Source organism: Myotis brandtii, unplaced genomic scaffold (assembly GCF_000412655.1).
Source record: "Myotis brandtii unplaced genomic scaffold, ASM41265v1 scaffold23, whole genome shotgun sequence".
NCBI classification, from domain to species: Eukaryota; Metazoa; Chordata; class Mammalia; order Chiroptera; family Vespertilionidae; genus Myotis; species Myotis brandtii.
In genome coordinates, this window is record NW_005358649.1 from 4710298 (window position 1) to 4736197 (window position 25900).

The following is a 25900-nucleotide window of genomic DNA, read 5'->3' on the forward strand; positions in this document are numbered from 1 at the left end:
GCCCCCCCACCCCATACACACACCTACACGGCCCCCCCTCCCCATCAAGGAGCGCGATCGCCTCTGTTTTAAAGGGACGTGTGCCAAACCCTTGTCTTAGCCGAGGTCCGGTGTCTCTGAGGACGGGGAAGGCCGAGGGCACTTGTGTCCACAGGCTTGAATCTTAGAGAAATGCCCCCATCGCCTTGGCGATGGGAAACTTGTCTGGGAAGTTGTTCTCGGAGCGGACAGATGCACGTTTGGTTCCTGTGGTCTGAGCCTCGTAGACGAGGGCCGCGCTGAATTCACTGTAACTTTAATCACGAGAAAATAATTACATTGTGTCACCAGAGATAAGTACGTACTTTAGTTAGACACTTAGCCTGATGGAAAGACGCGCTGCACCGCTTCTTGAGACAGAGCTTGAATGACTTGAGCCCTTTGGAAAATTTTTTCCATGTTGTTGGTGGCCTCGGGAAATCTGCGTTTTTGTATATTTATCAACTGACCTGAATCTGAGACTTTAAAAACAAACAAACGTGGAGACCACCACCAAACATAAGTATTGATTAGGCCAGGAAATTTGACAATCACTTTTGCTTTTTAACAAGATGTTTGGTTTCCAGGGAAAACATTGAACTGTACAGAGAAGATTAACTTGGGCACCACCCCTCCCCCATATTGATTATTTGTCGCCAAAATTATTGGCACCTGCTGTTTAGGTCAGAAAAATCAAAGGTTAAAAATGTTACATTTTCAACGATGGTTTGGAGGGCAGCAAATACAGATTTTTGTGCTCCCTGCCAAAACCTAAGAGAGAAAGCTATTCGTTTTCCAGGGCAGAGATTGCGGTTTTTAAATTGAGTTCTCGTGTGATAACATGGCATAGTTACCTGTGAACTTGATTTGTGTAAGGGTGCTATGCCAGTTTGAACACACCAGTGTGCACTTTTCCTGAGAAACTCTAGGATCATTTATTGGCTTTGGATGAATTCAGATTATTAGTTACAGTGTTGATTTGTGAGCCTTGAGGTGAGTTTCCATTTTGAGGGTGCTCATACTAAAGAGTAAAATCCACTTCTGGCCACTGTCCCGCCCAAAGAGGAGTGTGTACTGTGTGCTTGGGAGGAGGGGTGTTGCTCCCTGGGCCCAGATCAGTTCTTTCCAGGTGTCTTTCGCTCCAGGAAGCTGATCCCATGAGGTCTGACTTGTATTGGGCTTGTCACAGTTACATGATTTCCCCCTAAGCAAAGCTCTCCAGCAAATTGCTGTAATTCCCCAAGACTTTTCAGGGAGGGAAGCAGCTGTAAGCTCAGTCATTGGCAAGCCTCACGGTGTTAGAAATCTGAAGCTCACTGTAGAATTTTTGTTTTGTGTGATCTTTGTCCTACTGATTGCCATGTGACTCACGTTTTGCAAACCCCCTCCCTTCTCTGTTCCATTCCCCCCCCACCCCGCCCCTCATCTGGACTTCTGAGGACAGCTGGGAATGGCGAGGAAGAAATCCTGCCCCACTGTAACCTGCAGGTGTTTACCTACACCTGCGATGTGGGAAAGAGGGAGAATGTCTACCTGACGGCGGAAAGGGTCCGCAAGGAGGTTGGCGAGGTCTCGGTCCTGGTCAATAACGCCGGCGTGGTCTCCGGGCACCACCTCCTGGAATGTCCTGATGAGCTCATTGAGAGAACCATGATGGTCAATTGCCACGCACACTTCTGGGTAAATATAAACATCCTCTGTTCCTTTCTGGGGCCTCTTCCATGAGAAGCGGGGGATGGAGAGAAACTTCAGTGCCAGCCTGAAAGCCACCTGCGCGCTCCCACCTCAGAGCTTCCTTCTAAGCACTGTTCCCCGCGGCTAATTACGACGCTCACCGGTTACTGTTAAATCGCTGTTTGCTTCCCACCCCCACCCCCAATTCAGCATTTCTTGAGAGGGTAGAGGACTGAACATTTTGAACTAGTTTGAAAGACTGCCATAAAAATAACAAGAGGAAGCATAAAATCCTGGGTTTGTTTATTTTACTTTCCGTTGAGTTTGTAAAACATCGGCTGTTCTTATGAATTCCTAAAGTCAGAGTTTAGGCTTCCAAATTACTGCTCGGCCGCATTTTGGGAAGTGCCAGAGATTCTGAGATCAGCGTTTGTGGTCCCCTGGGCGCAGTCAGGCCACCCTGGCAGGCACTTCACATCATGGACCATCGCAGGGTCGGGGCACTGTCCTGTTGGAGTCCATCTCAGCTTAGAGGAGGCCTCTCAGGAGACAGAAGCCACCCTTATAGGACCACAGGGTCCCTATGTAGGGGCAGGAGGGTTGTGAGATCTGGGGGATCAGACAGACCATCGAGGACGTCAGCTCCTGGGTGATGGGTAGAACATCGGAGCTCCGACTGCGCCTGAGGATGAGAGCGAGGGCTTTCTACTGCTCGAGGGACCAAACTAACCCAGTTTTTCAGCCAAACTGATTCAGTAATGGTAGGTGTGAAACCCTCCCCTGTAACTGTACATGGTTGACCCACTTTCTGCTTTACTCCCCCAGAGCATTCCCCCTTTACTTTTGTAGAGAAGTGGGGTCCGATAAAGAAAGGGTAAGGAGAAAGGAGAGTGTGTGTGTGTGTGTGTGTGTGTGTGTTGTGTGTGTGTGTGTGTGTGGTGTTTTCCATAGGCAGATTAGCTTTCTAATCGAACACAATGAAGAACTGTTTCTCCTAAATAGGTCACCTTAAACCTCACTAGTTTTTTAGCAACTGCGTAAAAACTTAATCTAGCTTTAGAAGTACTTAAGTCAAGTGTTGCTCTTTTAACAGCAAACCATTTCTCTTATCCTGGAAGAAGCTTACACATTTTATTTTCAAACATGAACTTTATTTACTTCATTTCCAATCCTCTAGAAATCAACATTATAAACGTTGTGAGTTAACGCATGTCATGTTTTAAAGGAGGAAGGAGAAGACCAGATGCAGTCTGGGGGCATTAAGTGTGCTTGTGTATGTGTGGAGGTGAGCGAGCGTGTGATGTGCGCAGTGGGGGTGGGGGGTGGATAGTCCTTGCTGCCGCAGGTCCACAAGCACAGTGGCAGGTGACAGGTGGGGCAGACGAGTAAAGGCCAGTGCAACTGAACAAACTGGGCAAGACAGCTTATCCAGGGTCTCGTGTGCTTATAATTCTGAGTGAAACAGTCTCCTTAGCAATAGAAGATGTATATACATTGCAGGTGGACTGTAGTTTTCCTGTTTGAAGAATGGTAAGGGTGAAGCTGCCATGGAAACTTGAGTTCAGTCAGCTATTCATCCTCAACAGGTATTCAGCCTTTGGGAGGCTCGTTATGAACCCCTGCACCGGGACTGGCTTTTTCCGATAGCCTTTGACGGAGCTGATGCTCGATTTCTGAACTCTAAACGCTTACCTACACAAAATACTCTAAAGCAGTGGTTCTCAACCTTCCTAATGCCACGACCTTTTAATACAGTTCCTCATGTTGTGACCCAACCATAAAATTATTTTCGTTGCTACTTCATAACTGTAATTTTGCTACTGTAAACAATATGTAATTATATATGTGTTTTCCGATAGTCTTAGGCGACCTCTGTGAAAGGGTCGTTCGACCCCCAAAGGGGTCGCGACCCACAGGTTGAGAACCGCTGCTCTAAAGTCTAACCACTTTCTCTGCATGCTCATTTTGCTGAACTATAAAATTTCAAACGCAACCAGATTTTTCCAGAAATCCCCTATGATCTGCAGTTAAGTACTTATAAGAGGGAAGCGGCTCTTCTCTAAACGTCCTATGAAATGAGAGCTAATTTAGTGGGTGTTAAGCACAGAAAAGCCATAGCTTTGGCTTTGAAAATACACATCAATTAATGTACTGTACCTAAACATTAGGCTGCTTTCTAACCTAAGGCAAAAACCCAGTCACCTCTCCAGTAGCAGGATTATTGTGGAGCGGAATCTACCAGTACACAGCACGCAGGAACAGACCACCTTCCCAGAGGCCCTTTGAGATGTTGCCTAACTCCACAATTTAGGGAGTTCTTGGAAGCCTGGACCGTATGACGTCACTTCATATTAAAATATGGGAGGCTCCTGAGTTCTCCAGCTGTTTTTCCCCCAAGCATCTAAACTTAAGAATTTATTTTCAATATTGAGTCCGAAAATTCGCTTTCTAGTTAGCATTTTTCACTTCTTGCCAAGAAACCTTTTAGGATCTAGCAACTAAAATGTAAAAGAAGACTTACTATCATGTTAATTTTTACAGTGATTCTTGAGGTGGGGGGGTCCTACATGGCCTAAGAGCCACCGGAATTCAGCTCCCCTTCCAGTGGCCCCTCTTAGGGGAAGATGTTTCTGGTAGCTGTTCAGAGACGTCCAGTGTTGGCGTGTGCTGTTCTCTTCCAGAAAAAAATAACCAGTGTGCCTTTTGACTGTATGCAGGTGGGGAAAAGTTGGCCCAAACATTTTTAAAAAGTAGATCAGCTGAGCAAAGACTTGTCCAGTCATTTGAACAGATCGTCTTGAGCCAGACTTTTAAGTAGCAGTTGTTGTTGGTTTTCATAAAATAATCAATAGCATGCAATCCTGACCCCGAGTGGAAGTCATATGCAGTTAAATAGAAAACCACGTGGGTGTCATGTGGGCGTCCACCAAAAAGCTGCGGATGCTGCTGCTTGCAAACCATTCCTCACTCTCTTCCCCCGCCTCGAAGGCCCTCCGCCCCTCCTCCAGCGGCCTTTGAAGGCCTCGCTGAAGTTCTTGCTGTAACCTTTTCTGGCGTTTTTGCATATTAGAGCTGCCAGGGTCCTTAGAGATCATCTTGTCCAACCGCTTATTTTCTGATGAAGCTACAGCAAAATGACTTGTCCGAGCTTTCTCTCTTCCTGCCGTGCATCTCTTGCAGCCTCGCACAGTCTGTGTTCTTTGGTGCAACTTTTTATACCTCGTGCTCTGAAACCCGCAGTAGATGGCACACAGTCTGAAGGCAGCTTATTATATGCATCTGTTTGCTTTCCCCCTCCTGGCACAGAACTCGAGTCCTAAGCCACTCAATAAAGGTTTGATAATCAAGGCCAGGCTTCTGCTTAAATATTTAGATCAACTCTTCAGAGCATGCCCACATGGGTCTGTCCCCTGCAGTTTCCAAAGGTAAGCGTTATGCTGGACTAATTGAAGCTGGGAACCATCGATGAGATTTCACAGTGGGGCTGGCTCCCCTTAGTTACCGTGCGCATCTCCTTTTGCTTTCCTGCAGTTTTTCCATTCTCCCTGCCCTACCTGTATGCTCATCTTTACTGTAGTGCAGTAAGTCTGCTCGGTGGCGTGAGGCTGGCGACTTTGAGAGGGCTGGTGTGAATCGGCGAATTGGAATCAAGCTCAAGCGGAATGCCTGGTGTCCATTCCCATTTCCCAGTGACCAGGCCTTGAGGAGAGGACTCCTTCTCCAGCTGCTTCCTTGCTTCTTGCTATTCCCATGCACGTTGGCGGTTTTTACCGGACGTGGCACTGTTCTGCACAGCCTTCCTGTCTGCTGTGATCCTTCACCCTTCACCCTCCAGTACTCTTCCATCACCAGGAACCTTCCTAGGAACCTTCTCTTGGTCACCAGTCAAGAAGTGATAGATTGGGGGCAGGCTCTAGTCAGCATAATCTGTTGTGCACCCATCCCGGTGAGGATGAGACTATGCAGAGTGTATACAATACCATGCCCTTTGTTGGCCATTATCTCAGGTTCTCTGTATTTTGGTGAGAAATATAGAAAATTGGCCTCCATACAGGAACTGCAAACCCATGTTTCCCCTTAAAACATTAACATGGTTTCACTTGTTATTTTTAAGCATAGAGTCTTAGCTTGCTGTTTCTAGAAGATAGTTTATCTGTAGATCCTTCTTGACCAAGGAGCTGCATCTGGCCTTTCAATGTGAGCAGCACATTGATCCCTGATTAACCAAAAGGGGGAAGCAAAAGCATTTAGCTGCAGGCCTTTTATGTGCAGGAGAAATTTTGCATCGCAAAGGACTCAATCTGTCACATAGCTAGTTGGTAATTTACTTCTATTGATACGGTAGTCAGACAAGATAATTGGTAGTTAATTAATAGACCACTTAACTTAAAAGGTTTCACAGTTTTAAAATACTAATTACTGAATTAGGCATTTATCTATATCCAAATGTCTAAAGTCTATTTAGTTAAAATCCATCCAGGAAAAGTAAAAGCCCACCAGGAGACCTGAGTAATGTAGCACTTAAAGACATTAGTACCTAATATCTCATGAATGGTCCCTAATTATTAACGTTCAAGTTTTTTTGTGTGTGTGATTTACTAGTTTTTAATCTCAAAGACTGTAATCCTCTGTTCTCTGGTTAGAGAAACCTAGTTTTGTTTAATGCTTCTTAGATTTAGAATTTAAAAAAAGTATTTCTAAAGTATTCATATAAAACTGTATAGTCAATGCTTCCTCCTCCAAACCGTAATATTGAGAATTATTAGACTGCTAGAGGCCCAGTGCATGAAATCTGTGCACGGGTGTGGTCCCTAGGTCTGGCCAGCAATCAAAGCATGAGCGTCTGGCATAGAAGGGCAGGTCCCAACTGACCTGGGCCCTGGGCAGCTCCTGGGCCCCTGCGCCCCCACATGCCCCCCTCTGCCTGAGTCACGGTGCCCGAGTCCCCAGGTGGAGATGCAGTGAGCACAGCTGGATGCTGCAGGCCAGGGTGCAGCATGGGCCTTTGGGCCGCCCAGCGGTGCCACACGGAAGCCGGGGGCAGCACGCTCTCTCCCAGCCAGCCCCACAGACTGCCTCCTGCATGAACCCACGGGGAGCCTGAGTGGCGGCTGTGGCCTGGTACCTGAGCTTGGGGGCTTCCCCGCACGTGAGCCCTGGTGTCCTGGGGAAGGGTAGCAGGGAGAGTGAGAGTGAGCTCGGCGGACACCCCACAATTCACCACACCTCCATCCCTGTCACCCCCGCCCCCAGGTAGCCAGCAAGAGGTCACAGCCCTCCCACCACCACCACCCAGGGGCGGGGTCGCTGACACCCGCCATGTTCCGTACTGCTCCCGGTGGTCAGCACACATCATAGTGAGCAGTTGGTCTCCTGGTTGAACAACCACCTGAAGGGACAATTTTCATATTAGGCTTTTATTATATAGGATATATTTTCTAGAGCAGTGGTTCTAACCTGTGGGTCGTGACCCCTTTGGGGGTCAAACGACCCTTTCATAGGGGTCGCCTAAGACCATCAGAAAACACATATATAATTACATATTGTTTCTGTGATTAATCACTATGCTTTAATTATGTTCAATTTGTAACAATGAAAATACATCCTGCATATCAGATATTTACATTACGATTCATAACAGTAGCAAAATTACAGTTATGAAGTAGCAACGAAAATAATTTTATGGTTGGGGGTCACCACAAAATGAGGAACTGTATTAAAGGGTCGAGGCATTAGGAAGGTTGAGAACCACTGACTTAAAGGGTATGGAGTGATTGACAGGAGTGACTGACAGGTGTTCAACAGTCATTCAACCATTAGGATTTGCATTACAAATCAGAGCGCATGAGGACAGAGCAAATCTGAGGCCTGGTCCAAATCCCTCGTTTTATAAGAAAGAAACAGACACATAGGCAAATTAAGGGGTTTTCCCAGCTCTCGTATTCATTCATCAAAAATAGACACCAGAGTCTAAGTGTTTCATTTAATGTGGAAATTACTTTTTTAAGGAAAAAATAATTTTTGTCCTTAGCCCAAAGAAATTAAACACATTGGATTAATAAATAGCCCAGATCACCATCTTGGGGTTTTTTTTTATCAAAGGCTATTAAAGCGCCTTAATATTTCAATTGGGGTTTTTAATATAAGGGAAAGTAATAGCCTTTTTCTCCCTCTCAAGTTGAAAATCCTGAGACTTGTCATTTTAACATATATTCAAGCTATACTTGTCTGCCTGTCTTGGGGTAATCAGCAGACTCGTATATGTAAATAGCAGAGACTCATCCAAAGTATTTTCTTACCATTATTATAACCTTATATAAAATCACCCCCGTATTCACGAGGCAAACTTTGGCCCTCTTTCAGAGAGATGCTCCTGCCTACAACTGAATGCATCATCCCTTTAACCTTCCAATTATTCAGGGACCAGTATCACGTAATGTAAATATCTGATATGCAGGATGGTCTTAGGTGACCCCTGTGAAAGGGTTGTTCAACCGCCAAAGGGGTCGCGACCCACAGGTTGAGAACCGCTGGTTTAGAAGCTCTTACCAAGTAACCGGTGCCATAGGAGGAATAGCAGTGCTCCCCCAGTTGCCAAATCCAGTTTGTAGCTTGGTCTTTCTGCAGAATGTAACCCTGTTGACGTCTCTCTGAAACTCAGTGCTTTAGCTTCCATGATAAGCCCCGTTTCTCCTGCTTCTCTTCCTGTCAACCCTCTTAGCCTCCCTGCCTCTGAAACGTAATGACTCTGGTATTAGGTGCTCACACCTCTTCCCGCTGGGCACTTCTGGCTGGGTAATCGACCTATCAGCAGCTTCAACTGTGATTCCTGTGGCAGGTCCCAAGTTCACACAACTGCCTTGTCTGTTCTGTGCATTCCCTAACATCAGTAGGTCTCAAAATTGAACTCCCTCCTTTTTGCTCCTTCTTGAATTCCCATGCGCAGCCAGGACCAGGCTTGGAGACATCAGCAGTGTCTGTCTTTGTTGGTGCTGCACGCACGGGGCACCCAGCCCTGACTGCTGTGTTGCTTCCATGTGCTGTGATCCCTCCTTTACCCTCTGCCTCCACCTGTGGGCTTCCATCACTCTTGCCTGGTCTCTGGAAAGAGTCTCCCAACGTCTTTCCCTGTTTCCAGCCATTGCTCCTCGCCCTGGGGTTTTCTCAGCAGACTTAAGTTTGTGATGTGCCTGCTTAAGGGTACACTGACTGGAACTGACCCCAAACCCTTGCATGACCATTTTGTTCACAGCACGAAGTCCAGGCTCATTAACACCGCAGCTCAGACCTCCCCAAGCTGAATCCACTTGCCTCAAGCTCATCACTTAGATAGCCCCTGGTTTGCCCTAAACGAGGTCACACGGGGCTGTGCCCTGAAAGAGCCCTGGCCACTCAGCTGCTCTGCCATTTGAGTCCTGTCTCACTGGGAGACAGCTAAATAGTTCAGACAATGGGTCACTACTCCAGGGAAAGAAAAAACAAACACAATCAAGATGTTTTCACGTTGACTAACTAGTATCTTTATATATTAAGGGGCAGTCCTTGTAGAATCAACTCCAGTTCCAGGTTCAGGGAATGGCCCTCTTGTTGGATTATGTGCTGTTTATCTCATTTCTGGAAACAAAGTTGGTATTTGTTCTTTTTCCCATGCAAGACTTTAGCCATCACCCAACCATGTAGAATGTATCTAGAGGACATGTCGGGGTGGATGCATTCTTTGACCTGTGCTAATGCTAACACGGATTGAATAGCTTTTCCCGAAAGACTGAATGGACATTGCCTGGCGGAGTCTCTACCCACTTGCTGCAGGATTGGGCCCCTGGGGCCAGCAGAAGAGCTACAAACCCAATGGCCAATGCTTAACTGCCCACATGCTCTCATTTTATTCTCTCCCTTTAAATTTGTGTTTACCTTAACCATTCTTCAGGTTGTCAAGTAAATTTACTTTAGTATCTTGACTATATCTCTTAAGATGTGGCAATCAGAAAATCCCTTTCAGTAGTCTTAACCTCACTTGGGAGTTAGACTGCATCTTTAAAGTAGGAATGAACCCCCTTTTTATTTCAGTTTGTCTTGAGTTAAGGGGTATTAATAGCAGGTTCATCTAAAATTTCTGTCTCTTGCAAACTACATTTAAGCCTGTTTCAATTCCGGTAAGTAGTCAGTTTGCCTCTGTCTAGCCCAGAGAGCTGCCTGTGTGGATAGATGTGTAGGTGGTCCTGTGTGCTTGCTCAGCTTGGAATGCGCAGTGAGTGGCATATGCAGAAGGCTCGTGACCAGGTGCAGTGACACCCCTGGACTTGGAATAGTCCTTCCGCGCCTGCGTTAAGTCCTCAATAGCCAGGATATTGGGGGACCCCCAAATTGTACTATGCTGAAATTCCACTAGGGGGCGTACTGGCAGGGGGGATTTGTATCTTATTTCCTTCTACACACAACCAGTTATTTTCCCAAGATAAAGGGCCTTTTGTAGCTAATCTTTGAAATATGACAAACTCTGATAGATTTTAAAAAATGGTAACTATTCCCTGCCTCCACTGAATGGGTTAATAAATCCAGTGTTTTGAGCCTGATAAGATAAAAATGTGTTAAATCTCTCGGTTTAATTAGTGATTTCTTATCTCAGAAGTTACTGTCAAAGTTAGCTATTCAAAGAACAAATCCCTCTTATAGTTTCCACTAACTGACCTAAAAACTCCTTCTGGGCTCAGACCCCTTGTAAGCATAACTGGAAAATAACTCGAAGGAAGGGAGCTTTTCATCCTCCCTTTGAGAATACATATAGACATTTAAAGCATGCGACTGGTCCCCGTGGTGGGGATCCTGAGAGGGCCTCCCTGTGCTGTGACCCACACTCTGTAAGGTACCCCTGTTCAGAGCAGAGGTTGTCAGAGCATGGCCTTAGGATTTCGTCACCCTCGCCCGACAGTGGGCCAGCTAGTTCCACTCACCTGGGTCTCTGGGTTTACAAGGCTTGAGGCATCTCAGCCTGGAGGGGATGCTTTCAACAGCAGGAATGCTAACACCTTTTACTTGATCTCACCCAGCATGGCCCATTCCTGAATTCCTTTTTCTTTTTTTCCCTTTACTTGTCAATTCTCTTAAAACTTACGTTCACACCTGTCAGAGACCATTTTCCAAAATGCTCTGAAAGTAAAAGAAGTGAACCAAGGGGGTGAAAATGGAATATCCTCTCCTAATGATGATAAAACTTTCAGCACTTCAGCAAATGCTGCGAGAACATTTAACAAGTGAGGGCAATTACTGCGGCAACCTTGAGTGCTGTCACATTAGCCCAACTGACAAGCCACTTACAGTGACTTCACATTCGGAGACAAAACACGACTTGGTCTGTGAGGCTCTCAGAGTTCACACAAAGCTGTGAACGCTGGCACTGGTGTTAACATTGCGTGACACTGGCCATTTTTGGTTTGGGGAAACCACAGTGTTTCTCATTTGCTGCTTGCATAAAGTCTGCATTTCTTGCTTTTCCTTCAAATAGCTCAATACTGGAATTTTAAAATATCAATGTGGTTCAGCTTCTTAGTGTCATTCTAAACAATGGAGCTCAAAGTGACACTCCCCAAATCGGTGTAACTGGGAAAATACTTGGTGGTGTAACTTGTGTAGCACATGGGTATTTTGAGGACAAGTGAAACTTAAAATTCACAGCCTGAAATTTCCCACCTGCAAATTGTAACTAACATACTGCCCCCTACTGATTTCTCAAGGATTTTTTAAAACAAGATGGTTTTACAATCTCCTGGGAAAGAGGAAACAGCAGATACAAAAAGTAGTTCTGTGCTGTTAGTGTTTTTACATTTGCTGGACTCTTCTCCGTCAAGCATTGTAACTGATATTTTAAAACAGTTGTTTTCTGGTCCTAGTAAAACAGGGCTAAAGAAAAGGATTAGAAGGGGGTGTTATGGGAAAGTGTTGGGGTGTTTCCCAGCACCGTCTGGGACTCCGGAGGAGGTGTCTGAACAATTACTCAGCAATGTGTTTTTGAGGCTGCTTCCAGGGGTCAGGACGGGTCTTTGCCGGAAGTGTGGTCTGGTGCTGCGTGGAGGGCAGGGAGGCCTGGGAGCCATACATAGTAAGAAACCAGGAGTTGCAGGAACTTGAAAAAAACAACATAACCTAAAATAGATAGCACTTATAACCAAACTAGCCTATAAATATATGCTTAATGAGCCTTGTGTGCATTACTGTGCTTTTATATAGCCCTTAAGTTTTATAAAGCCCTTTCATGCACATTCTTCGGAATTAAGTAGACTTACCCCCATTTTTATGGGTGAGGAAACAAACTGTGACAGGTTATGGGACTTGCCTAAGGTCAGTCACCCCTGGGGAAGGAAGAAGCCAGGACCCAGGCCCTCATCCCAGGGCTTTAGTTTGAAGCCTCTACAAAGTACAGTGTTAGTAAGGTCTGCGACTTTAAGCAAAACGGCACATAATGTAATCACCTTCATCACAGGCCAAATGACATAATCAAGAGTTAAGTTCCTAGGGCATCTCATCAATGTTAACGAATCGATGTTGAATGAATCAGTGTTATTCCAGGACCTGCTGTACTTCCCTGGGCTACATGTTCAAAGCCCCTGGACTTGCCTGTGAGTCACTTCTGCTTTTGTCCTGTGGTAGAATGTAAGAATCCACCTTCAAACGTTGATTTTTTTTTTTTAACTAGCATGGTTAGTTTAGCAATAGCTAATTAACTCTAGCTTAATATCCCCAGAAAGATAGCTCCATAAATTAGACAAGCATGCAAAAATTGTAGACTAAAGAATGAATAGAATTTTATTACCAAAGCCCAATTCATGTGTTTTTCTGCCTTATCTGAAATTTTCATTGAGAATAGAATAGTGCATCCCTGCTCACCCAGCCTCTTTCCCCCTCCTCCTCTTCCCTCTCCTCCTCCTCCTCCTCCTCCTCCTCCTCCTTCTCCTCATTCTCCTCCTACTCCTCTTCATGTATGTGTCAGCATTGACAAACTGGATGCGAAATGTATTTCTGACAAACTGGATGCGAAAAGTAGTGAATAAAAAGGCTCTTCTACAAGGACTGGCTGAACAAAGTCCTATAAATACTTGGGACCAAAATGTCACTAACAGCATGATTTTAGTGCAGTTTCATTGTTAAGGTTATTATCTCCTGAAAAATGTAAAACCTTTATTCTGTTACATAATAATCTTATGGGATCAGAATTCCAGATAACTCTGTAAGCTTTGCCTTAGAAAATGCTAATCATGGTTTTTTCAAAATTGTGCAGTTCTGACTGGCTGATTGTGTCCACACTTACCCCTTTATTAAAGGGGTCACTTTTTCCTAGGCCAGGCCTTCTCCCAGGCTCATCAAAGCCTGACAGCTTTAGAGAGGTGAGCGTGAGAAATGAAAGAGATGCGGAGGCCTAAAGGTCTGAATTTCCTGTCGGGAAAGCCAAGCCTTCACAGCCTCCGGGTGATTTTGAAGTCTTCTCGGCCTCGTTTTGAGAGCTTGTTCTAATGTGGACCGGGAGTCTGTTCGGGCTGCTGTAACAGAATATCACAGACTGGGTGGCTTATCAATGAAATAAATGTATTTCTCACAGATCTGGAGGTTTGTCCAAGATCAAGGCTCCAGCAGGTTGGGTGTCTGGTGAGGAGCCACTCGCTGGTGTGTAGACAGCTGTCTCTGCTGTAACCTCCCGTGGCGGAGGGGGGAGGGAGCTCTTTGGGTTTCTTTATAAGGGCACTCATCCCATTCATGAGAGCTCCACCCTCGTGGCCTAATCACCTCTTAATACCATCACCTTGAGGATTAGGTCTTGAGGGGGACACAAACGTTCGAAGACCACAGCTGAGCAGCCTGCTCACTACTAAAATGGACCCAGGCAGTATGCATACAGTGAGTCTGTAAACAGACTCGGAGCCCCCCCAGAGCTCTGGGGCTCTTCTTTGACTTGAACTGGCCTTTATCTAATAAACATTGTTGGGAGAAGAGTGTGGGGAGTGGAGAACAGGCCTTCCCAGCCCCTAAAATCCTGGTTCGATAGAGCAGAGAAATTAGTCTGCCTATGTTGCTGCATTGCTAGCAGAGACTGCTCTGAAGCCTCGGGAGGTGTGGCGTGGACGGAGCCTCTGGCTCACAGAACTCGGTGCTCAGCCTGGGGTCCACCCAGAGGGCCACATGTTGGAAAAGCAGATCCAGGCCCCTCCCAGACCTACGGGGTCGAAATCTGCATTTGATTCAGGTCCCAGGTGATCCGTGCACGTCAGAGTTTGAGAAGGAACTTTGCTTGAAGGGAACCACTGATTTATAGAAAAGGTGGTTTCTACAATCCTTGAATTTACTCAACATGTCCAATACAATACAGGTACTTGACAGACCCTCACACATAGTAAATTCTACGTTGTGATCATGCAGGCTTGAGAATACAGTAAGTTTTCAGGAATAACCTTTTGATTATATTTCCTTCATTTAGGTTAAGATTTTAAGTTTTTAAAAAGACTCCAGTAAAAAAACTAGAAATCAGAGAAGAATTTGAACTGTTTCCACATATGAAACACAAGGGGTGATGGAAGGTGATCCTGGAGACATTGCTGGGATGGGGTGGGGATGGGGTGGGAGGGCAGGAGGGCCCTGCACTTCAGGCCTGAGCGTGGCCGGGCCTGCTGCACGTGGCCATGCCCCGTGGAAGTGGTTACAGTCACCAGAGCAGAACGGAGGCTCTGCCCTTGGGAAGATCAGTCTTCTTTATAATTTCTGAGATGTGATTCAAGTTCGGGGCAAAGCAAAGGGATTAATGACAACCTGTTGTTCAGCCGACGGTTTGGCTGCAATTTTGTGGATTATTTTCCTGATTCTATAAAGAGTTATTACAGAAGGGGAGGGCCCTGAGCTTGAGGGAGCTCCCGGAGCATTCCTTTGATCATCGAGGACTCGGCAGGGGGAGGGTCAGCCTTTCAGAAACAGGGCTCAGCATTCATGGTTTCTTTCACACACCGAGCTTCCACGGGCTGGAGTGAAACGCAGAAAAGCGATGATTGTTTTGTAGATAACTTGTAATTTTTTTTAACATAGAAGAGACATGAATTCTTTGTTGGATTATTTTAAGGCACAGGCATGACCAGTTATCCGTGTGTGATGACTAGATATTCTTACTGCTCACCAGATGCGGGCCCTAATGGGGAGATACTTACTGAGTCATTTACGAGAGTCTTGTGCAAGTAAGACCTCAGTGTTACAACTTGTATTTTGAAAGCGTGGCAGGAATCAAAGGAAGAATTATTGGCTCTACATCATCATAACATTTTTGAGCTAAGAAACTTGGAGATCTCCTTTTCATCTCACAAATGAGTTAAGTCGAGGGAGGTCAAGTAACGAGGAAGGCCAAGTAACGAGGAAGGCTAAGTGATTGGCAGTCAGGACCACGTGGTTTCTGGGCTCCAAAGGTAGGTTTGAGTTTTAAGTGGCCTCCTCTCTGGTGTTTCTGTGTGGCACACGCTCAAATGTAAGGGATGTGGATGTCTGAGTCTCCGCCTCGGGGTAGGTTCTCTCCAGGCCTCGACAGTGGGAAGGCAACATAATGAACGCACTTAGTTTTGCTGAATAACTCGGGGTGTCAAGGTGTTCATTTGAAAGGCCTCGCTCTTTTATTGGCTTCTTGGTTGCAGGGCAGCTATAGGAATGGGTGTGTGTGTGTGTGTGTGTGTGTGTGTGTGTTTTCAGGATTAACTGCTGATGCCTGCAAATGTGAGCTAATTCTGCGGCCTCAACCCAGCCATAAAAAGGATGGTAGATGGTACAAGTCGACGATGATGACATGTTGAGCCTCCTCTGTAGCTAAAGACAGAACATTTTGTGTCAATCTGAGATTTTGATGAACATTTTGTTAAGATTGAGAGAGTAGTTCCAGGCTTCGGTATCTTGGGGCTCTATTGCACAATGTGTCCCTTTCTGTCTGCAAACACACCCAACTAGGAAAGAAAAAAAAGCCAGGATCCAGTTACATAAATTTCAGAATGTGTGCTGTCAACTGCATCCAGAATACTTCAAGTCGGTATATTGGTATTGAACATAGATCTGGGTTTCACTTCCTAATTGAAGGTAATTTTGTAATGAAAATTTTCAAGTAGCATTTTCTACGTCAAAGTGCATGTCTGAAGTGCGGTCAGGATAGTATATGCTTAGTCATGTGCTCCTCTCCCGGGTTTGGTGGGAGGTATGCCACCATTTTTCAGTCTCTGAACACATTAATGACTTATCCTCTTAACCTCTGTAGTACAGTTCACTGTGTTTTCAGTGCTTCACAGGTCTGTGCTGTTGAATCATAGTTTTTCAGGAGCAGGGACTGAGTTTCCAGAGCACAGTGCCCCCAGATGTCATCTGAGCCTTGTCAACAGCAGTGCGGTCCCTGGGATTCTCTGGGAGCTACGTAGACAGGAGAAGCAAGACCCCCGGGAGCGGTGTTGAACCACTGGAGGGGGGGCACCCTAAGGGCTCCAGTTACATGTTCTTTGTTCAGTGAGTCTTGATTGTATTACCTTTAATTGTATATGTTGCTGTTCTTTGTAGATTCTGAAAACTGTCAACATAGAGCGGAAAACTGTACTATAAGTGCTGACAGTGGTACCCTTTCCCCGTAGTATGATTCGTGGGTCTCTTTAGAAAGTTCACTCTGTTTCTTGGACATTCAAATGAGAGATAAACACTGCAAAATGGTTCTTTAAAAACACTCCTTCTCTTGAATTGACTACAGGACAGTTGTAAAAATGCACAGAAATACAACATGAGGCCTCTTCCTGCTGTGGGAACTCCCTCGCCTTCCCCTTCGTGCCCATTCACTTGGACTTGCTTACAAGGACGGCGAGCACGTTCTGGGCGTCTCGCCCACACGTCAGTCTCGGAGTTTCCCAGCAGGCTTTGCGGGATCCACGTTTCTCCCGGTGCTCTTTGTTAGCTTTGGGCTGATTGGGCCTGACAGGGCCGCCGCCGGCTCTGCTGCAGCCTGTCATTAGAGCACGGGAATGAGCGGGGCGGTAGGAACTGTAGGAGGTTAATTTGGCGTAAACCTAACATTCAAAGATTTCTCGAGATAGGACATGTCATGTCTGTCCAGTCATCCTTCTGTTCAAGTTCTTGTTTATATTGTAAATATGACCTTTACAGTTATCTTTCAAAGTGCCCGGTGCTTTGAAGAGGACCCCTGAGGAGGAGCCAGGGAGATCTTAGGCTTGTTAAGGAGGTTTCATAGGAATGTCAGCGTCCATAGGAATGTCCCTTTTCCTTCTGGTGGTTTTTTTTTGTGTGTTTTTGGTTAATCCTCACCCAAGGACCTTTCTTCCTTTGATTTTAAGAGAGAGTGGAAAAGAGGGGGGGGAGACAGAGACACATGGATGTGAGAGAGACACATGGATTGGTTGCCTCCCACCCCAACCGGGGCTGGGGAGCGAACCTGCCACCGCAGTAAATGCCCTTGATTGGCATCGAACCCTCGACCCTTCAGTCCAAGGGTCGATGCTCTATCCCCTGAGCCAAACTGGCTAGGCTCCTTCTGTATAAAGTCACATAGCAGCCCTGTCAGCTGGTGGCCAACTGTGGTATTGGAGTCTCGTGAGGAAAGTTAATCACGGGTAAGGACAGGTGTATCTGCACAATTCTTAGCCAGGCACCCTTATTAAGAGTTTTCTCTTTTGCAGTTAAGATAATCCCTAGGTCCGTTCTGCCTGTAAATTCTCTCGCGGAACAGACCAATTAGTGTACATCGGTCACTGATTTTAAGTGCCTCCCCCCCCCCCCCCCCCCCCCCCCCCGAGATCAAGAGCCAACCCTGTTTTCCTGATAAGAAGCTGGGTATCTTCCTCTGTTTCTTAGACATTTGAGTAAGAGGATATAGCGATGGACTGTGATTCCCTGACTTAGGTTAACCGTTTAGCCAACCTTGCCAGATGCCATTGGCACCAGCCACTCTGCTTCCTTCGCCTCAGAGGCCCCTTTTCCAGGCCCAGCTCCTGCCCAGGGAACCCGTCCTTCCAGGGGAGAACACAGTCCTGGTGTCGCGTGGCTGCCCGGGCCGCCCGCCCGGGTGCACCGATGGCAGCACAGCCATGAGCTTAGACTTAAGCCGTTGGGTGTGCGCTTCAGGTTTGTCCTTTCTGATCTGCTAACAACTCTTTGAGACAAAGTGAAAGATCGCGAACCTTAGCTTGAACTGACTGGTGTCATGGCAACTAGCACTTCACCTTTCGCTGGTCCCCATCTCATACATGCTGCAGTATTTGCGCGCATTAATAATTCATTGCCAAGTGCCAGCTTTCTGTGCGCTGTCAGACGGTGTCAGGGACGGAACATGCTGTGCTATCTCAGATGTCATCTCCCAGGCTGGGGAGGGCAAGAGTCATTAGGAAAGAGACTAGTCCGGGGTTTGGGGAAATTCCTGAAAGTGAGGTGCATTCTAGCCACTGATTTATCGCATTTCCCTTGTAAAGTCGGGGGTAGAATCCGTGCTGATCAAAGTTTATTTGGTAATGTGCTCCAGACATAAGGCAGGGGTTTGGTTGTGGAAATAACGCACAAGCGGTCATTGCTCACCTCCATTCAGGCAGCAAAGAAAATGATTAACAGCCTTGGTGCTCAGTCACGTGGATCAGGCTCCAGCGTGAGCCCTGCAAACTCAGAGTTAGAAAGAAACCTGCGTGGTCCCTACGCGCATGCTCCCATCCCAGGCTGGCCTCGGCCCAGCGCACAGTAGGGGCTGAGCATTTGACGCCAGCCCTGGAGGATGACAGTGTGGACGCCGAGGCCCACGTGGCATCCCACTTCCCTCAGCACCTCGCTTTCCTGGCATTTTGTAGTTGTCGTAGTAACTGCAGTATTAGACCTGTAATTGGTAAACTTTTCCAAATAAAGAATATTAGGCCTTGGTCTTGGAGTGAGAAATACCATAACACATTGCATTTCATTGACAGAGGCCAGATCTGTCCCTGACTAGGCAAGAAATCACATGTTTTAAACAAAACATTGACCTGACCCTTCCCTCTCAAAAGAAAGCTTCAGATGGAAACAAACTTATGTCACACTTTACTAGCTACTTACAGTGAAGCATACTTCCCTGAAAACAGCGGTTCACAACCACAATTAATTGGAAAAAAAGTTGTCACTTAGCCATGTTTGGATTTTTTTCTTTTTCCTTTTTCCCTTTAAATACAAACCAGCAGCTTCGACATCCCTCCAAACTACTTTGCAGAGGGTGCAGGGGAAGAAGCCCAAACGACATTTTTTTTTTTTTTTAGAAAAAAAGCAGCCATAAGACCCTCCTTTTGTGACGGTTAGACTAGAACTGCTTTCTATTTGGTGTTCTGACTTAACACAGTGAGGCGCCGGCGAGTGTGAATTCTGCACAGACAGGAAGGGACCCGCTGTCATTTCCCATCCCTGGCCAGGGCAGAACACAGAACCTGCATGGAGTAGGCATTCAAGAAACACTGTTGAATAAGTTAATGTCACCAGACTAATTTCAGGGGAGGGGACATTCATCAGTTTCAGAAACTTAGAGGAAATTAAACTTTGAAAACCATTAGGAATTTGTTAATCTTCTATCCCCTACTTTCATATGGTGCTGGGACCTGGATTAGTCATTTAACACCTGCAAGCAACATTGTGGCGCGTGAACAAGGGGTGTCGTTAGAGCCCACCCGCTCAGTGTCTGTGTGTGTAGTTGCGGCCAGCCACCAACAAGAGTCAGAGGGGACACTGGCCATGTGGTGGTCACAGTCGGCGTTCGGATTTGTCAGGTCACCAAGTAGCATATCTTAGTGGTATCTTATACTGTGTTTAATTTCTTGGGATTTAACATTGAGTTCTTATATTTAAGAACTTAAAAATAGGGCCCTTCATACTAAATCTATCGTCTTTCAAGACTAAGCAAACTTTTAATGCTTAAAAATGATTTCTGGGTAACATCAAGAATAAATTTTATATTTTTTTGGAGTATAAATCTGGAGACAATTAATTATAACCAGATACTTACAAGAACACTCATAGACTCGCTTATTTAAGGATAGGTTTTCTGTTGGAATATAGAAGCCTCTTTGTGATGTTACTTTATTGCAATTCTGTGATATAATAGCCATATGTCAGCTATAGAGCCTAAAGGAGAACCTGTAATGACCTAAAGTACCACAGCTTGCCCTTTTTGGCTGTCAAGCAGTCCAAAATCATAGCTATTATCACCATTTCCCTAACCATTCCTGCTTACTACTATGAAGAAATAAAGTCAAGCTGAAGCATGGGCTGTCATACACCCAGCCCTGCGGCGGGTCTGTAGGCACGCAAGGAGTCCCGTCACTTTCTCCCCAGTGCTTGTCACCGTGTGGGAATCTCCCTTCATCGCTGAAAGAACCTGTATCTTCCCGCTTAGTCTGGGCTAGCTAGACATATTAATCAAAACCAAGATACCATACAACAGATGTTACGGTTGTACCTACTATGTGTCTTAAAGAAATATGGACAAAGTCAAGGTGAACAGAATAATATTAGGTAAAGGCTTAACACCCCAACTACTTTCGATAGAGAGGTCCTGGGAAGCCCCAGTGGCATGAGCACTTTGAGCAGAAGGGACTGTGATGCATAGTGTGCTCTGAGGTACGTAGGAGGCCCGGGAGGTGGAGTGTCAGAGAAGAGGTCGTGGGTGAAACCTGACAGGTGAGAATAAGCATGACACAGGTGACAACAGCGAGGAGGCCCAGACAGATGGGGTCTGAGTTGGGGGGCGAGGGGTGTCACATGCTGGTCCAGAGTCAGACTCAGGAAAACCTTAGGACATGTCACCAAGATTCATCTGGCCAACTGCATGCATCATGGTTTGGAACATGGAAAAACTTCAAAATTGATGGAATGACTGTTTTTAATCTTGTACGTGCAAAAGCTTTGATAACACATTAGATATTTATGCAGAAATTCAGCGATCACTTAGCCAGAAACTCCTCTGAGAAGGGAATGCAGCTCTTCTTAAAGTCCATTGTGTGCAGCGTTTGGGTTTTTTAACTTCATAAATCATGGGAAGCTGTGTTGGCAATGGGCTATAACTCAACAGTAGACAGATTGCTCTTTGCTGCTTTCTTTTAAGAAGCAGGTTATAAAACTGTTGGGAGCCTGGTAGAGTAGTTCATAGATCATCTTAAGCAATTTGAAGTAATGTAAAAAAAAAAAATACGGCCTTGCATCTCAAAGGCAATAGAGCCTGAAGGAGGAGAGACTTCACTGAGGCCCCTTCCTGGAATTGGAGCCCCGTGCTCTGCTACCTGAGTGGCCGTCACCTGCCTCCGTGGGAAAGCCACCCCCTGCACATTCCCCAGTGCAGTGCGGTCAGTGAGAAGTTTCTGTCAATGCAGGGTTAGCATTATGACAGTTTTCATGAAAATGATTCTATACTTTTCCCCGGTTCTTACATACGAAAATACTCACCCCCTATTAGCACACTTGGCAGTAAAGCTTTGCGTGCTGGAGGAGACTGCTGGGACACCCCTGCATTCATGGTTTGTCACTGCTTAGATGTGTCCATTAGGTAAACTTAACACAAGGCATCTGTTTGTGGGGCGGCTGGAGGCCCTCCCAGACCGCGAGAGCTGCACTTAGGTGTCCTGAGCATAAGAAGACTCTGACCTGGGGGTCATTTAGATCAGCAGACAACACTCACTTGAAAGGTGATGGAGAGCCTTATACGAACGGCTTTCTTTTCATCTGGACACTGTCCCCAAAGGGTCTTGGGTCACGGTCTTGTTGGTCACGGCTTATAACAGGCCCGCCACGCCAATGACACGTGCGAGGTTACCCCGACTCTGAAGGGATCTTCTTGTTGGTCAGTGTGAACTCTGTTCCATGCTGTTGGGTTGGGTTTTAGAGGAAGCTGCTCGTGTCAGTTCTGAAGCCTGTGTCTCCCTTTTCTTTCAGACCACGAAGGCTTTTCTCCCCACGATGCTGGAGATCAATCACGGTCATATCGTGACAGTCGCGAGTTCCTTGGGGCTGTTCAGTACCGCCGGAGTCGAGGTTTGTCAGATGGGAAGCATTTCCTTCATTGAATCGCATTCTCTGGTGACGAGTACCCCCACCTCCTAAGAAGAGTACCTGCTGCCCTCCGCCTGGTGTCCCAGGGCCGGCTAGTGTGACGGGAGAGCAGCGGGAAGAGAAGGCGCTGGGCCAGTCCTCTGTGTGCCCCATGCCCGCTAGCAGTTTTGCTTGATGATGGTGGAAGGCACAGGTTCAAGAATGAAGCCATGGAGGGCAGGGGCAGTGTCACGGGGAGCAGATAAGTGAGGCCCAAAGTTGACCACAGTGAGCTAGCGATCTGTGTCAGCTCATCAGATGAGATGGTTCTGGCAGATGTGAGAGATCCTGCCTTGTCAGTGTGTGGAACTGACCTTCTTCACACCACATTCAAACCATAAAGCGTGTGCATGTATAGAACCCGTGCTGTTCTCCTGTGGGTGCCTGTAGGGTTAACACTGAAAGCATCGCCCACGCAGATGGGCACAGACTAGATGACTTCTGCATTCTGCGTGGCCATTCCCAAGTTTAACGTTGGGTAATGGAGAACTTTCTTCTGATACCATGTTTCCTTAGGCTGAGTTCTAGTTTAAGTTCACAGGTATAGTTATCATTTTTACTTGTACTTCACCCGAAAAAGAAAATCAGGTCATAACAACTTATAACCTAAGCTAGACTCACCTCTGTTCTCCTAGCATTAATTTAACTGTTTCTCAGTTTCCTTTGGGGAACAAGAGACCATTTGTAAAATTTCCAGACACTTCAAAGTGAACCTCTCTCCATTTCTAACTCCAGTTCGCTGGCTCTCCTAGACTCCTTTGTGGTAACTTCCCCCAAGTAATCTGATACTTCATTGATGTGGCAGAAAGTGTTCATGTGTTTTTGCTGTTGCTTTGAAAATATTATTTCTGCACTGAACCACATCAGATATCTGTCTTTTAAAATGCTTTCCTTTTCTTTGCTTAGTCACCTGTAACCTTTCGTAGCAAACATGTAACCAGAGTAATAGGCCCGGGAGAAGGTTGGGTTTGGTCTGGGGCTTCGGTGTACTCAGCTCTTGCCCTCCTCTCTCCCTCTAACAGGATTACTGTGCCAGTAAATTCGGAGTCGTGGGTTTCCACGAATCCCTGAGCCATGAGTTAAAGGCTGCTGAGAAGGACGGAATTAAGACAACACTGGTGTGCCCGTACCTGGTAGACACTGGCATGTTCCGAGGCTGCCGGATCAGGTCCGTGAGAACCTATCTTACTGCTGATAAAAAGTGTTTTAAAAATCATCTTTCCATATCGGGAAAACGTGAAATTGGATCCTAGACACCTGCTTGCACTTGGACTCTCATTTGACAGTTAACCTATAATTTCCACTGGTCAGAGGCTTTGAGGTGAATGAGACGAACAGGCGGGTCTCGTGCCACACTGTGTCACCCTGCAGACGTCCGTCTAGAAGCGTCAGAACATGGCTTCTCCGGCCCTTCATGGAGGAGACGCAGCTCCCAGGAGTGCCCTGGAGGCCCCCTCTTTAGGAGGTGTTTCCTTCCTTAGTCCCGTGTGGGAATGTCAGTGTCAGGGGCGTTACTCTCCAGGCCTGGGAGGTCCTTTCTGCAGAGAGTGTATGTGGCCAGAATGAGAAGAATGAGAAGAAACGACTCGGTTTACTAGGAATGAAAGGAGGCACGTGGGAGTCTGAATGTGAAGTCTCATCTGACTTTGCTAAGCAGCATAAACACCGCGAGTCAGTAAGAGGGTACCTGTGATGACGCGCTTGAGACCTGTTGGCTGCATTTGGAAGGCAAAGGAAGATAAGCCAGCACGTTCCCTGTCGGTCACATCCTGAACCTGACCAAGCAGGGAGGCAGGTGGAAGGTGACTTCAGTCCTTGCAGTCTCAGGCTGACCTTACCCGCGCCGCGTGCGTGTGCGTGTGCGTGTGTGTGTGTGTGTGTGGTTTTCCCTCCTTATTTGTTAGGAATCAGCTGCTCAGGGTCTGAGGAGCTCTGCTTCCTATTTAGCATCAGGGCAGGTGTCCAGAGCTGTGGTGGGACAAAGGAAAGTGAAAGGAGTAACGCGTTTCAGTAGGCTATTTCAACATCCGCCGCGCTGAACTCAGCTGAAGGTCAAAGTCAATGCGTGTCACGTCAGTGAGCCCTGGAGAACATACCTGGCTTCCCAGCCAGCGCCCGGGAAGGGCTTCTGCTGCCTCCAGAAGGCTGTGCAGGGCTCACATGCCACTACCTGACCTGCCCTGCACACCACTCCGGCATCTCCTTTGGGCTCAGTGTTTGTTATGCCAAACACCCTCTCCTTTTTATGTTGAAAGAAAAAAATAATTTAAGGCATTTAAACTTGACTCACTTTAGAGAAAGCAGACTGATTTTGCCCTCTTTTTTAAACTTGTTTTCCAGACTCTGCCTGTTCATAGTAGGAAAATTTAGAAAAAACAAACAAACAGAAAAGCAAAATGAAGTGAAAACTGAGGCAAAATCTTGTCGCTCAGATAACATCGCTGTTCATGTTGTGAAGTGAAGTGCAGGCTTGCCTGTTGTGTGCTCACCTTTCATTGCATTTTAATCGTATAACTTTCAGGAAGGAGATCGAGCCTTTCCTGCCCCCTCTGAAGCCCGACTACTGTGTGCAGCAGGCCATGAGGGCCATCCTCACCGACCAGCCCATGATCTGCACGCCCCGCCTCATGTACATCGTGACCTTCATGAAGAGGTAACTGGGGTCCCTCCTGGGCACCGCCCTTCCAGCCCGCCCTGCCTGAGCGCACGCTTCACGTTTGCTAACCGCTGTGGCTTTCCCTTGCAGCATCCTCCCTTTCGAAGCAGTCGTGTGCATGTATCGGTTCCTAGGAGCGGACAAGTGTATGTACCCCTTTATCGCTCAGAGAAAACAAGCCACAAACAATAATGAGGCGAAAAACGGCATCTGAGGATCTTTTCTGGGTGGAGTGCCATTTCCCTCGGAAGACGATCAAGATGTTTCCGTTGACCCACATCAGCATAACGGACACTCTCGGGATTCTGAATTCGTGTGGACTTTTTTTTTTTATTAATCAACTTTTTAAAAAATAAAGTGTAAATTAACCGACTAGAGTACTTGGAAAAACGCGATCAGCAAAAGTGAGGTCGAGTGTTGCCAGTGGGGTCCCTTTTAGGCAGAACCCTAAAACCAGTCAGTTCTTTCAGACAAGCACTGTGTGGCGTCTCCAGGCTCCCATGACTTTTTTTAATGAGCAGAAAGTCTAGAGATGATAACTACAGTGTGTTTCATGTGTGTGGTTTTTCTTAATTCCCATAGCGTTCATTAATTCTTGTCATTAAACTCTAGTCTGTTGACTCCCTTGCAACTCCAAGGACCGATAGTGCGATGTTTTCTCCCGTTTCCTCAGTTTCCGTTTTGCACAGCCTGTGCAGCCTCTCGTGTTTATATAGCTCGTCTAAAAAGGAATTTGGAAATCTCCATCAGTTTGAATCAAGTGATGTTTGATTGTTTCGGTAAGATAATCGGGTCTCTTTCTTAAGGTCACAACGACTAAAGTGTTAGCTGGATTTTTAAACTTTCTCCTTAAACCTTTCCTGAAGTTTCTATCACTGGGGACCGAATTATCCCAAAAAGATCATGCATTTCCTACCTATGAATTCTGCTGCATACAGAATGTGCCCTTTCCTCAGGAAGTCGCTGTTTCCTTTCTTTGGGTGGACTTTTATCTAGAACACATAGCAGATCAGCAAAGAGAACGTTTCTAAAAATGGGGACTTCTAAATTTTAAAAAATCCCCATTTTTGTGCCAACTATGATGAGTGTTGGGGGGGGGGAAATCTTACACTATGGAGTACATATGGAAGGCTGTAAAGATTCTTTTGAAATTTTTATTCACCTTGTACAACAGCAAATGACATTTTTACAGTATTTTTTTGTAAAGCAAACTATTTTGTGCCTTGAATTTGGTAAATGTGTATTAGTGAGACGTTGTAAAAGTGAACTTCTACCTCTGTATCTAAATGTATACCATCCACTTGTAAATGACTATAAACTATTATGTGATTGCCTTTTTTTTTTTTTTTAGAATGTCTTGTTTAAATAGCAACCAATGTTTAAGGCTATTAAAATAAGCCATCTTTTACTAATTAATTGGGAAGTTTTATAAAGGACTGATTAAATTTAAAGAATTAACTTACA

At 46.1% G+C, this 25900-nt stretch overlaps 1 protein-coding gene across 1 annotated transcript; it reads left to right on the top strand.

The window, feature by feature from the left end:
- Positions 1 to 191: 191 nt before the first annotated feature.
- RDH10 (retinol dehydrogenase 10 (all-trans)) lies at positions 192 to 25900 on the top strand. Its single transcript, XM_005866405.2, has 6 exons — positions 192 to 251; positions 1321 to 1698; positions 21625 to 21723; positions 22803 to 22948; positions 24302 to 24433; positions 24527 to 25900. The coding sequence occupies exons 1-6, from the start codon at positions 192 to 194 to the stop codon at positions 24648 to 24650; spliced, it is 939 nt and encodes a 312-aa protein (XP_005866467.1). The 3' UTR covers positions 24651 to 25900.